Below are 15,000 nucleotides of genomic sequence, written 5' to 3'. Positions count from 1 at the left end.
AATTTTAATTCTTTATTGAAATCATTTTTTTGTACAGGAACATATGATATTCTTTTACAAAATCATTAATCGTTGGATCTACTGTACCTCATGTGACTGTTTTTGATAGTAAATTACTCACTTAACGTTAGATAAAAATGAAAATGATATTTTTGAGTTTTTTTATGCGGCCCGCCGGTGTACCTAAAATATCTTATGCGGCCCTTGGTGCCTTTTGAGTTTGACACCTCTGTTTTAGAATACGTATTGTAAAAATATTTTGAACATATATTTTTTAAACACCTTGCCTTTCAATAATTTTTCTTTTCAAAACCATATGTGTATTTATTTCGAAGAAAAACTTATTTTTTCAATACAAAAACGGTATTTTAAGAAAAGAAAAAAAAAACTATGCTACCATCAAATGTTACCTGGGGTAAAAAAATATGTTGCGATTTATCGAATACTGTGCCGTAAACATAATGATAAATATTACTCACATAATGCGTGGTACATCAGTTGTCCATTTATAACGTCTGACGTACGCATGTGCGACACTATCTTAATATATTGCTTTGTATCATTGTGCATACGTCGCTCGTCGCATTTGTATCATTGTGGTGTCGGATATGTATAGCTCTCTTTCTCCTTCACTCTACGTTATATCTTTCGTCTCTCTGGTGTAACGATAAGTGACTTATAAACGTGACGCATCCTTGAAATTTCACCCTCAATTCTCGATTTTTGAATCACCGCCTATGAAGTTTCACTTCAAAAATGTTTCTCTAGTTTTCACCATATTATGGCGATATTATGACATTTTCATGTTTTGTTGATAGCGCTTTTCCGATTATGGAACGAGTGAAGCGTAAACAGTAAATAACGTTGCAGAGTATATAAGCTTAGTTAACGGACACTGAAATATTTGTCGAAACGTTTGGCAAAAGTTCTCTAAAGGCACAAACGATACACTACATAATTATCTAGAAAAATTATAACATCTTTATAACGGACAACAGTTATGCACGTGAAATATAATACCATATAGACTTATTACTCCGATATGAAACTATGAATAATATTATTATTGTAAGAAGCTATGTATACTTTTTACATATTATTATTACATTTTACAAATATCCACTTATATTTTGCTTAGCGTTATGCGTAAACAAAAAAAAACATAGCAATTGCGCAAATGTCGCTTTTTACCTATTTTCCGTTTGAGATGAACATTTTTATAAGCTTTCTTATTCAATTTGAGTCTTCATCGAGAACTACTGTACAGAACACACATTTTTATTAGTTGGCTTATTACTCCTCGCTGTTCTTTTCTCAGTGAAAACTGGCCCATAGAAAGGCAGAAAAATAGTCATAGATAATTAAATGGCGATTGTTGCTTTTGTGGCGAGCTGTGTTCCCTGGGTGTGTTCGCGAAAAATACGGTTTTTGATTATAATCTGAGCAATTTTGAGCTGAAACCTCTGCATAATCAAGTGTATTATGCGTTAAATATTAATTTGTGTTAATATATCGACGTCATTAGTTCAGAAATGGATACATGTGAAACAAAATCTATCGTCCAAGATGGCAGTCAACAACAAACAAACGCGATAGAGGTGCCTCCTGTCGTAGCGCAGGATAAGCAACTCCAAGGAGTGTCGACAGATGGCGCTACCGGTGTCAAGAAGAAGAAAACGAGGCGCGGCAAATCCAAACGGAAGGCCAACAAGCCTTACGTCAAAATGCCCTGGCATCAGCGGAGGAATCCGATCGGGAAAAATGCCAAAATAAATAGAAACAGAAAATTAATTCTCGCTCAAGCGAAATTACACGCACCCTACAACACCACCCAGTTCTTGATGGAAGTTCACATGCCGGAATCGGAAGGGGTTTTCCAAATCCCCAGAGCCCCGTCTGCCAGAACAAGAGATTCTAGTTTTAGTGTTGACAGTGAAGAAAATTACTTTTACTCCTTACCAGAAGATGAGGAAGACTTTCTAACCAAAGAATTCTCTAGCGTTTATGAAGATGCTCAAAGCGAAAGATTGGCGAACATGACAAAAGAAGAATTGATGAGTGAAAATTTAATTTTAGAGGCCAAAGTAGAGTCACTTACCAAACGTTTGATTACTAGGAATACGAACGCCGAGAATGAAAATGAAAAGTCTCAAGGGGAAGGGAAGGTGTCCGGGGCAGTGGATGATCTCAATGTAAAACTAAAAGAGCAAGAAGATTTGATCAGAGAGTTGCAGGCTTCTAATGAGTCGCTGAGATTACAGAATGAGCGTCTATCTCAAAAGCGCACCTCTCACAATAGCAGCTCAAGCGCAGACTCCGAGAGTGATTCATCTTCTAGCTCCAGTAGCAGCAGCAGCCAGGGATCTTTCCAAGTGTATGGACCAGCACTCACTAACGGCACAGGCATGGTTAATGGCTTCTCCCACCATACGCCATCTCCGGAGCGAATGATGAACGGACATGTGGACAGTGATGAAGCTGTATCGGATGACGAAAATGAAGTCCAGGTAAACGGACATATGGACAGTGATGAGGCAGTATCTGACAATGGTGAAGACCTTCCGGTGAATGGACACAATATGGACAGTGATGAGGTAGTGTGTGAGCATGCTGAAGTGACGGTGAATGGAAATGGAGTGCACGATCCGGAAATTCAAAATAACTTAGCATAAATTTTACTAAAGCACGCTATTAGCTTAGTTGTAAAAAGCACTGAATCTGTACAAAATTAAATTAAAGATATATGTGAATGAAGGTGCTATTTTGCATTTACAAAAGAAATATACTTTTTGCTTGGGCGAAGCTGTTATTATCCATTTTTCAAACATTTTCCAAAAAATTTCATAAAACTTTTTCAATAGAGGTAAGGATGCAAAAAAAACTTCAGCCTTAATGTATGCGAGTTTCATGAAATAGCACCTTTATCCACTATTGTCTTCAATTGTGTTAATTTTAAAATTTATTATATTAAGTAGATTTTCAAGTGTTGATACTGTAAGAAAAATTTTACTTGATTCATATATTTTATTTACCAGTTTAGTAATTTTATAATTATATGTATTTAAAAGGTATGTAAGGACACTTACTTTTAAGAATATAAGTATGTATATGATTTTGATGGATGTTGTAATGAATAAACTGGAAAAATGTGTACTTTTTTATTACTTTATTTCCTTTTCACAAAACGAAATATAAAATAACTCGATATAATTAATTCAATGTCTGTTACATACAACAGGAGATTCGAGTTCTTGATTGTTTTGTACTCTATAATAACTGAAGTCTAGCTTATGTAATTTATGGTTTATTTTAATTTCGGCGACATTTGCCAAGTTGCCGAAAGGCAGCAGTATTTCCTAATTTTTCATCTAACAATCGGTTACTGTATACTTCTCAGTAAACTTAAAATTAAAACCTATTCTGGCTTATAATTTAAATAAAATATGTGTATATTAAAACAACATTTTTTATTTAGATTGTCTCAATTCACCATTACTTATGCTGAATAAAATGAAATGCTGCCGTAAAGCAAAAGAAATGCCACTAAAATTTAATAAAATATCCTCAATTTGCTTTCCATTTTTTAATTGAGTTTCAAATCATGCGACATGTAAAATAAAAATTTGATTATCCCTCTGGTTACCGGGACATTTGGGGTACTCTGCCAGAAAAACCACAATTTAACATAAATAATTCAAATATAAAATGTGTTTGATAATTTAACACTTTGTACTACCATTGTTTCTATCAAAAATATCTATCGGATTTTATTTAAATAAAAGTACGCAATATTATATAAAATAGAACAACTTTGTTTTAACCACTTTTTATTGGTACATTTTTTCCAAAAATGTATTAGCTGTGCAATGCTGAATAAAAGCAACTTCAGGAGTTTTTTCCCATTTTTCAAATCACATTTTCATATGGTGCACCGAGTGCGTGGAAGTTTTTGGTATCGTAAGGGAAGGGTAATTAACTATAACCTAACTATGAGTATTTAAATGTTTTAGAATTAGTACATAAACCCTGATAAAGACAAGGTTCTTGTCAAAACGGGTTAAAAAAAAGTGTACCAATAAAAAATGGTTAAAAAAAAATAATTTTTTTTTTATAAAGTTTATAAAATGTGCCATAAAGTATCTGTGAAAAACGTTCACAAATTAAATGACTAACATGTTAATACAGCTAGCTTAATTTCCACCTCCTTTTTGGCCGTACACACAACATTGAAGATCAAAAGATGGCGACATCGGGTTTTGAAAGGAATGCAGTAGGGTGCAAGTCATTAACAAATATTTCTTTTTTTTCTTTTGTTATTCAATGTATGCATTAATTGTATAAATTTATTGCATATTGTTTATTAACCTTGACACGTAAAAATGCATTTTTTAAACACTATCACTTAATAAAATTAATAACTTACGTTTCACGGAAACAACATTGTTTTAATGTGCTTTGTTTTTCTTATTTCTGTTTAAGGATTTATGTAACTTAATTTTTTTTTAATATTACAACTAATTGTAAGATGTAAATGTTCAATAATCCAAAATTTCCATGTTTAACTTGTTATAAAAAATAATGAATCGAAAAATTTTGCTTAACCTTGAAGGGATCTCTAACATACTGTCCGAAATGTATCTGATACTTTTATAAATCATGAAGACAGATCCGATATTTCTCGCTAGAGTACCGAAAGCTGATATATCGGATTTTGGTAACCAAAGGGTTAAACTATAGTAAAAAAAAACTTATTTTGTATAGTAAAGAGTTCTAAAAATATGTTGAAGATTAATAACCTTTTTTTTCGTAGTAGTGTAATGGTCAGCACGCTCGGCTACCGTTCTGGAGGTCCCGGGTTCGATTCCCAGGGGGGGTCAAATAAATATAAGTGATTTTTTCACTCTATTATTTATTTAATATTACCCTGGACTGGTACCCGAAGCGGAGGGCTGATCACCTTTCCTTCATATGTAAACGATCAAGATAACACAGCGTTTATATGAAGCAGTGCCCTATGCACCATTGGGGTGCGGATAAGGGTTTTATTATTATTAATAACCTAAGTCTATGAAAAGGAACTTAAGATTTTCATTTTTACAATGAAACGAAGTAATAAATTTAAAAAAAAAAAAAACTACTACTATTATCATCACGCCGTTTCCCCGCAGGGATAGACAGAAGGGATGGAACGCATTTCAATTTTTAAAAAAAGGTATGTGTAAATTCTTTTATTGTAGAGCAGTTTTCATTTTATAACTTCTTTTGCTTAAATTTTTTTGTGTTTAATATCTTGATATAAATTAGGCCATTAATATCAACGGTCCCACAGCCTTGAAGTTCAATCACCCATTTGTTGTAATAATAACAAGAAAAAGCATTTTATTAGTTGTTCTTCGGAAAGACTGATTTACAAGTGCATAATATCCAAACGCAAGAGAGAGAGAGAGAGAGCATTTGTAAGCTGCTTAGTATTTTAATGCAAGTTATGACTTTAAATGCATAATACAAGTGCATAATATCCAAACGCAAGAGAGAGAGAGAGAGAGCATTTGTAAGCTGCTTAGTATTTTAATGCAAGTTATGACTTTAAATGCATAATACAAGTGCATAATATCCAAACGCAAGAGAGAGAGAGAGAGAGCATTTGTAAGCTGCTTAGTATTTTAATGCAAGTTATGACTTTAAATGCATAATACAAGTGCATAATATCCAAACGCAAGAGAGAGAGAGAGAGAGCATTTGTAAGCTGCTTAGTATTTTAATGCAAGTTATGACTTTAAATGCATAATACAAGTGCATAATATCCAAACGCAAGAGAGAGAGAGAGAGAGCATTTGTAAGCTGCTTAGTATTTTAATGCAAGTTATGACTTTAAATGCATAATACAAGTGCATAATATCCAAACGCAAGAGAGAGAGAGAGAGAGCATTTGTAAGCTGCTTAGTATTTTAATGCAAGTTATGACTTTAAATGCATAATACAAGTGCATAATATCCAAACGCAAGAGAGAGAGAGAGAGAGCATTTGTAAGCTGCTTAGTATTTTAATGCAAGTTATGACTTTAAATGCATAATACAAGTGCATAATATCCAAACGCAAGAGAGAGAGAGAGAGAGCATTTGTAAGCTGCTTAGTATTTTAATGCAAGTTATGACTTTAAATGCATAATACAAGTGCATAATATCCAAACGCAAGAGAGAGAGAGAGAGAGCATTTGTAAGCTGCTTAGTATTTTAATGCAAGTTATGACTTTAAATGCATAATACAAGTGCATAATATCCAAACGCAAGAGAGAGAGAGAGAGAGCATTTGTAAGCTGCTTAGTATTTTAATGCAAGTTATGACTTTAAATGCATAATACAAGTGCATAATATCCAAACGCAAGAGAGAGAGAGAGAGAGCATTTGTAAGCTGCTTAGTATTTTAATGCAAGTTATGACTTTAAATGCATAATACAAGTGCATAATATCCAAACGCAAGAGAGAGAGAGAGAGAGCATTTGTAAGCTGCTTAGTATTTTAATGCAAGTTATGACTTTAAATGCATAATACAAGTGCATAATATCCAAACGCAAGAGAGAGAGAGAGAGAGCATTTGTAAGCTGCTTAGTATTTTAATGCAAGTTATGACTTTAAATGCCTCTCCTGAAAACATGCAAACACACATTGTTGTTGTTGCAGCAAATGAGCGATATGTTATCGTGTTTACAGTTAACATACTCGTAAACTAGTTTACAGTCGAGAATCAGTCATAATCTTTAATATAAACAATATATTATTCATAGAATTATCTTATTCGTTATCATTTGACATAATTATTGACTTAGAGGTAAAACATACCAAGTAACAAAAGAAAAATTTTGATTTATGTTTTAATCCTTGTTTCAATTGTCCAAGAGTATAAGCCGTACCCGTTTGATGAGATGAAATTTTGCTTAGAGTATGGTCATACTAGTACATCTCTACTACATATTCATTTGTCAATATGAATTTTTCTAAAATGTAAAATTGAATATTATTTATACCTGGGGATATTTGCCAGAACTTTTTGAAGTTTCAAAGAGCATTGTTCCAATACTAATTCAGATGATGTTACCATTTTTAAGCCTGCTGTTACAATTTATAATCGTTTGTTATTTACATCATTAGTTAAAAGGTAAGAGTGATTATATACATAACCGTGTCCGAGATCCCACTTAACCATAAGACAAAATGAATAAGTAAGAATAAACCTTTTTTTAAATTTCTGTTTCAGATATTACAAATATATTCCACGGAGTTCTCTTTACAGGGCAAATTACAAAACTTGAAAGTATTGAGAATCGAGAGTCATTAATTAATAATACAAATAATTTTAAAGGCCCGATTTGTTACAATTACATAAGTAAAAAATAATTCACTATATAAATAAAATCTAAAACAAAAATTAAAGATTTACTAATAGTAAGTTTTTATTTTTAATGGTAGACGGAGGGATGGTTTCATTTCTATGTTTTATCTTTAAATCTGTAAGTTAGTATGACTTTAACCTACTACTAACCAATGACAGGATTTAAAGGTGATCATTCACAGGGGGGTTTGTTGAATAAAGCATGTTTTATCTTTCATCAACATATTTGAGAAATTTTCAAGATACTAGCTGTTTTCATTATCTCATTTTGACCTCTACATAGAAACGTGATGCACTCCACTAACGCGTGTGTCATACTTGTTATGTTTGTTGTTACTATGTCACATTTATTTGTAATATAATGCAACAAATTGTGTGTGACCCACGCTGCGCTTACATATTTCATTGTATGTACTTGCAGCAGGCGTACTTTGCTGGATTTTGAGATACAAACCAGTCATAAATAAAATTATTTTGGAAATTAATAATATTTTTTGAAAATATATCACATATCAACCACTCCTTTTAAGAACGTCATAAATCAAAAAACTTGATTTTTCAGGAGAATGTTTTTAAAGTTTAAAAATATAATACAATGTATTAAAAATAAATATCAAGCCACTTATTAAACTTTTCCATATGCAACAGATCTTTTAAGGTAAAACCTGAAGGTTTTTTGTACATTCAAAAAATATTTAGTATTTTTAAAAAAAATATTAAATAATACCTTTTCTTCAAAACGCAAAAAAAACACTTTCTGCCCTGTATCAGGTAAATATTAAGTTTAAAAATATGCCTCTTTTGCTGGGATATAGTACATTTTCTGGGCATTCCGAAAACATGCACAACTAAAAATTGACGATTTTTGATTTATGACGTTCTTGAAAAGAGTGAGCGATATAACAGTGCTCCGCAACCTTTTCTCGCCTACGACACACCAATTTTTTTTATAGAATTCTGCGGCACACCAAAAGCTAAAATATTTAGATAGCATATATAGACCATTGAAAAATCATTAAGTTATAATAATTACTCTATACTTCATTTAGAAAAGTAGACAATATTATGAAAAATAATTTGTCGTCTACACCTAGTTGTGTATCAAATACATAATGAACAATGGATTATTTTAATCCATGTTGGTTTATTGGCTAATAAATTAAAATGAAAAATCTCAAGACTATCCATAGCATTCTTATTGAAATATGTAAAGAAATAAGGGAGATATGAAGGTTCAAACTTAGATATTTGAATAAAATGAAAAACGGACACCGCTATACGTCATCAAATTTTACATCATCTGGTGAGGTATGGGGCGTATCCCTTCATGTATCTGCTTTATAGAACTGTAATATTAGTAGTGTGGATTCGTTTCTGTGACGTTATTCGTTACTAACTTACGAAAACAAGAAACTTCCGACAAGGTGAATTTTGCAAAAGAAAATGATGAATGAAAATATTGATTATATCGGCGGTTATAAACACAAAATGAGTCTTACACAATCCTTTATAGGTTGAGTATGTTAAATTAGATATTCCTCCCGAGTGATAATATTGTAATATTCCTATTGTAAAATGGCACATGTGGTACACCAGTGTGCCACGCACTGGTTGCGGAGCACTGATATACAAAATATACAAAAATAATATAAAAATCATTTTTTGTTCTTTATTTTTGGATTTGGGGCCATAGGGTTAGTTCCCTTATAAAACTGTTTTAACAGAGCCATTGCTTCCTCCGCCATGAGCCCTCCGCTTTGTGCATAAAAATCCTCATGCAAGTTCGATACACTAAATACCGTTGTTCCACCAAACCTATCATTTGCACAACCAAATACAACTTCACAAACACCAACCAAGTACAGCGCCTCAGCGCACATAATACATGGTTCTACTGTCACATATACTTTTATTTTCCTAAACACATCTTTGGAATGCAAGTTATTTGATTCACAATACTGGACCACTTGGTCTATACAGTTAATCTCTGCATGCCTCGTTGGATTTCTTGTTTCGTTGACTGTATTCCTTCCACGTGCTATGATTTCAGAATTATTAACAAATACACATCCAACAGGCACTTCTTGCGCAGATAAAGCATCATTGGCAAGCTCAAATGCTGCTTTCATATAATTGATACTTTCGCTGTCCATTTTCATTGTAGAAAATATTTAAAGTTATTTAAATATTTTTATATTATAGTTGATCAATCTTGAAAATAAGGCAGGAGATTGAGAGTCCTCATCGATTCCAGTGTTTTTTCTTCCCAATTTTTGATTCCTGTCCTTGGACTGGGATGTGGAATCTTTAAGATCTGTAAAAATATTTTTAGTTTGATAATATCAATATTTAGAAAAAAGTGACCTCTGTATTGGTAGCAAACTAACAAACTTTAAATCACTATTCCTATTATTAACGAAAAAAAAGACTAATGACTTAACGCTGCAACGTTAATGTGTATTAAAATTATTACTTTGTAGTTTGAGGAGAAACAGAACCTCTCGTCAATAGGTGCCAGCGCCGAAACAACACCAACGAGATGCTGAGAATTGCCTGCAGAGGCCTCTATCAAGAACCTGCTTATATACTTCTCAATACTTATTTCTTTTTCTTAGTTTCTCATCCTTTGTTGCAATTAGTTATTTATAGATCATTGACATAAAATTTTAACAAAATAATTTTACTTTGTAACTTTGTAATAACCTAATCATAAAAGGCAAAATAGACAGGCGACGAGGTGTGGGAATAAGACAGATCTCCTGGCTCCGTGAGATTGGATGGGGATTGGCCGAGGCGCTGTTAAGAGCTGTCCAAGACAAGGGCAATTACTCTCAAGTGATATTTGATATCAGGGAGACCTTACATGCCATGAACAGAAGAACTTTGGAGTTGTGTGTGATAAAATGTAAATTAATAATAATATAAAACTAATATCCTTCTCTAAAATTAGTCATCTGCCACATGCGTTTGGAAAAACATTCCAATGTTTTACCATGAGGTTCGGTTTCTTTCAAAATTATACACATATAGTGTCAATTGAAAAAATAAAACTTAATAAAGCCATTTAAGTTTTTATCAAAGGTACATAGAAGGTGTTACAAGATGCTTCCAAGTAACTCAATTTTTGCAAATTTTGAATTAGGTCAAGCTTAATTTATTTGGGTTATCATGAAACCCATTGATTTATCAATATTATAATAAGAAAATTCAATTTAAACATTACCTTCAAATCATGTGGCAAACGTGAAGATTTCAATATGTTTTTGAGTCGAGTTTCCACAAACCCTCCAATACAGAGTATTATCTTCACTTGGTAAATATTAATGGTTTCTACTAAAGACGAGTCACAAATATCAAATAGTTTTTTACGTTCATCTGGCTGTAAACAAAATAAAAATACATACATACATTGATTTGGTGTACAGCAGATTTTCAAAAATATCATAGAACTCTGATGTGCAATGGCATGTAGTAGAATATAGTGTAATGTGGCAAAAAAGAAAGAGCTAATTCTCTTCTGCCTTCTCTCTGTAGGTACATCCAAAATATACCAATCATCAACATTAACCTTCAAGTTGGTGCGGCAAAAATAATTCATGATCTGTATTTCACTTGTTTAGTATTTACTTTTTTTCTTTCAAAACAATATAAAATAAAAACAAAAAAAAACAAGATATAAAACCCATTTATTTAGAGATAGAATCAGTGATCGGTAGACAGTTGTTGATATATTTATAATTTTGTCTAGTCATATTCAGAAAGTAGCCAAAACTAAAGTAGGTGCATGTCGTAAATTTTACATATGACAACACTCTGTAGCTTCAAGCATACAAAACTATAAGACATATTACCTGGCCAATAAACCCTAATCACTGAGGTGGATGTTGTTCCTGGAATACAACCGACCTGCACTGGTACATTTATTCTAAGATTTGTTTTACAAATAAACAATGGATTTCTCACATAATTTGCAAGAGCGCACTCGCTGAAAGGGTAACTAATCGAATTTCAGAGTGTTCATATCTAACAAAGATTATATTTTTGTCTGCTTCATTCCGTTTAAAGAACATGTAAACAATGAACTGGAATATCACAGTTTCCAATAGTTTTGAATTTAATTTTAAACTATTGGATACTGTAATATTAATAAAATTGAATATGAAAAAATGGGATGATTTGAGAAATATGAGAGCTAAAAGACGAGTAATAAACTTTTCATCTTCAATTCAATTAGATTGAAAAATCTTCAATTAGATTTAAAAAGTTTCAGAGTTAATGTTGTTAGAATTAAATAACCAATTTATATCACTCAATTTAAAATGAATCGTAAACGAGTAGAGGATTTTAAAAAATACATACCACCTTCAATTCACCAGGTGTAATATTTTTACCACTCGCGGTCATCAGTTGCAAAGGGCAGTAGTTATGAACAAAACTTGTACGGAAAAAAATTTCAGGGGTGCCACATAACTTTTTAATTAGACTCCAGAATTTCTGCCCACTTATCTATAAAAAAGGCATATTTTTAAAAAAACTATTGTTTAGTCTTAACAATAAAGACTTGTCCATTGGTACAAAAGTAAGCAAGAGGAAGAAAGAAATGAAAAACGTAATATAATATCTAAACAGGAGATAAAAAAACATCCTTTTTTAAACTTCCCCAGGGTTTATTTATTTTGGAACTAGCAGGAATCAACCTGGAAACTAGTTTTAGTCAATCACCTATCCAACTAGACATGGGGTGTGTCTGATACCTGAGCAATACCAATATTGACAAAGCGAAGTAAGGTATAGTAAAAACAAATTTTTAACATTTCATTTTAATCCGTGTCGGATTGTGGTTCCATGGTTAGTGTCGCAGACTACAGAGTCAGGGTTTCTCGGTTCAAACCCGCTCTACCACAATTTGATACCTATTTCTAATACTGAGCCGCTTAGGCTCACTAACTAATAAAAACACAAAACATAAATGGAAATTACTCATTGAGAATATTATAAATGTGACTTGTGTATGTAATATGTTTAATTTATGTATTAATTTTAAATCAATCACAGATTTTTTGAGTCTACTAAGTTGTATTTTATTAACAAAAAACACATAAAAAATTATATTGTGACAATCGTTTCGCCTTGTTATGGCATTATCAAACAAATTCGTTTGATAATGCCATAACAAGGCGAAACGATTGTCACAATATAATTTTTTATGTGTTTTTTGTTAATAAAATACAACTTAGTAGACTCAAAAAATCTGTGTTTGATTAAAAATTAATACATAAATTAAAATGGAGTTCTACAAATTAAACGCCAAATCAATAAATAATATGTTTAAATACATAAATAATTGATAATTTGTTACGGGAAACTGATTTGAATTAAAATCTAATAAGAGTGATTTACAGGCCATACCTCAGAGCGCTTGCAATCAAATCCTAAGACAGGCCTGGATTGGATTTCATTATCTGGTTTGAACACCGTTCCACTTAATTTAAGCCAATTTCTCACTGCATTTATGTCCCCAAAAGGTACCTGCGTAAAAAAGCAATTATATAATAAAAGGAAGTAACTTGTAACTTAACTAAGCAGAATATTTTTTGAGGCAGACAAATGAAAAATTAAAAAAAAAAACATTAAAATAATGTTAATGTCTATGATATTGGCTTTATTTAATAGATAATTTTATGCCATTTTTGTTTAAATTTGATTTCGGGGATACGAGAGCTAGTTCGAATGAAGCACAATTATGAAGTCCAATTTTCGACAACTTTATTGGACAAGGAGGGCCATATATCGGCAATAACACGGCAAATGTTGACATCCAAATGGTCCAACGTCTCTGGTTTTATATATTGCCGTTTACATTCGAGATTCTCTTGAAAACAATTGTAGTATGATATCGCAAAAAAAACTGATAAAAAAGTAATATAGCACAAATAACATATGGATTTTTTTTTAAATCAGTATAAATTTAATAATAGATTACAATAAGAAGAAATCAAAACAATACAAAATATACTTACATAAACAATAAAATGGGAACTAAATAGAAGTTTACTTAAGAAAACATGTAAATGCATATGTTATGTTATCTACATGCAGAGATTGCGTTTTATAAAGTCTATTAAACTTACTCCAGTTTGTGACATTCCCCAAGGCCCAGGGTTCATACCAAGAAACATGATTGATTTAAAAGTATCGCAGTAAGTATTTATATACTGTTGGAAGACATCAAATGCATATACCGTGGGATTGTACACACATTCTACAGGTTTTGAAAACTTTAAAAGACTCAGATGGAAATTCAATTTTTGAACATTTAATAAAAACACTGAACTTATTTTACGAGGGAGTAAAGCTCTTTCATACTCTCGAATTTGTTTTTCAGACTGTTTACTTTCAAGTCCCGGGACAGCAAAGTAGTTAGAAACGACGATGTTATCTTCGTTTGATGTGGGGCTTGCAATGATTTCCTGATCAATTTTTGGTCGTTTATTAACACTCATTTTTAGCTAATATCTGTTCTTTCAAGGTATTAAGAAGACATTACAATCAATAATAATAAAAACGAATGCGATTTTTTAAAAAGCGGTGAAATATTTATTTACACGATTACATGAAAGTAAAAATTAAATACGTACTACTTGTGAATCAAAACTTTATCGGCTTCTGGTATAATAATAAAAAAAATCACAAAGATTATTTGATTATATAATTGTAAGATTATTTGATTATATATTCGTATTTGTATATAAAAAATCAAAAATCTTCAACAATCAAAACGACCAATCAAAAGCGAACAGAAAGCAGAAATCCGTACCACAGACCACAGACTAACTATTTATATAAAGACCGCCAACTACCTCGATTTTTTATGGCTGGAAGTGATATTCGCCAGCGGCCGGAAGTGACGTAAACGGCTACTAGTACTAAGCTCCCGGCTGGGCGTGACTTCGCCGCGGCTGAATGTCGAATCCACCCGCCGAAATATTTGTCATTAATTTTTCAGGTTAAATGGTATTGATATTGAAATTTGTTGTATTACATATTTTCAAAATTATAATATTAATATTACAAAGAAGATATTTCACTATCTAAATTTATTTATTTCAGTGTAAACAAAAATAGAAAGGTCACGGCTAAAACGCGACATTTATAAAAAGAGTTTAGGCGTTTAGTTGAGTTCAAAAGTTCAGTTTAATAATGGTTACTCAACTCAGCCGTACAACGGTAAATGGTAATGGTAATTTTTTTGACTTACTATAATATACAATATATAAAATTCCAGAAAACACAATATTTTAAAAGGACAGAAGGAGTGTCCACCACTTCCTGAAGTTATGTTTCTTATCGGGGGTGCCAGCGCCCCTTTCTGGACGTTTTGGAAGTCTGGCTAGGCGTTTTTAAAATTTTCGCATTTGGGGGGTGCTGCAGAAGGGAGCGGGAGGTTCAAGGGAACGTTGTGTCAATAAAGAAAAACTACACTTTCATACGCAAAATTTAACTTTAACTTTGGCATAATACTCAATATTATCAAGTTCTTCATATAAAACAAGGGCCCATTAAAAAAGACATATAGTATCATAGCCACATTAATGCCCTTATCGAAGATAT

The 15,000-nt window shown here is 32.0% G+C and overlaps 3 protein-coding genes across 3 annotated transcripts; 1 reads left to right on the top strand and 2 right to left on the bottom strand.

Annotated features, from left to right (window-relative positions):
- The first annotated feature begins 1,532 nt into the window (after positions 1-1,532).
- Positions 1,533-6,639, top strand: Hexim (Hexamethylene bisacetamide inducible). Its single transcript, XM_088277826.1, has one exon. It carries the CDS (start codon positions 1,533-1,535, stop codon positions 2,670-2,672), a length of 1,140 nt encoding a protein of 379 aa, XP_088133952.1. The 3' UTR covers positions 2,673-6,639.
- LOC148312033 (tRNA-specific adenosine-34 deaminase catalytic subunit ADAT2) lies at positions 3,145-9,548 on the bottom strand. Its single transcript, XM_088277827.1, has one exon. The coding sequence runs from the start codon at positions 9,546-9,548 to the stop codon at positions 9,045-9,047; it is 504 nt and encodes a 167-aa protein (XP_088133953.1). The 3' UTR covers positions 3,145-9,044.
- On the bottom strand, positions 9,318-14,042 carry Smug (Single-strand-selective monofunctional uracil-DNA glycosylase; the record flags this gene model as incomplete). Its single annotated transcript, XM_088277953.1, has 5 exons — positions 9,318-9,703; positions 10,613-10,768; positions 11,749-11,895; positions 12,799-12,918; positions 14,028-14,042. Coding segments are annotated over 5 exons (546 nt in total), but the record flags the coding sequence as incomplete, so codon positions are not given.
- Positions 14,043-15,000: the final 958 nt, after the last annotated feature.

The sequence above is a fragment of the Brachycentrus maculatus genome, unplaced genomic scaffold, assembly GCF_059751285.1.
Source record: "Brachycentrus maculatus isolate JH-2025_06_01 unplaced genomic scaffold, ASM5975128v1 h1tg000050l, whole genome shotgun sequence".
In the NCBI taxonomy this organism is placed as follows: Eukaryota; Metazoa; Arthropoda; class Insecta; order Trichoptera; family Brachycentridae; genus Brachycentrus; species Brachycentrus maculatus.
Note: the sequence above shows the minus strand (reverse complement) of the source record. Positions and strands in the feature narration are given on the sequence as shown.

What these genes read in the sequence shown, in the direction of transcription:
- Hexim (XM_088277826.1), top strand. Translation starts at nt 1,533, where the DNA reads ATGGATACATGTGAAACAAAATCTATCGTCCAAGATGGCAGTCAACAA.
- LOC148312033 (XM_088277827.1), bottom strand. Translation starts at nt 9,548, where the DNA reads ATGAAAATGGACAGCGAAAGTATCAATTATATGAAAGCAGCATTTGAG.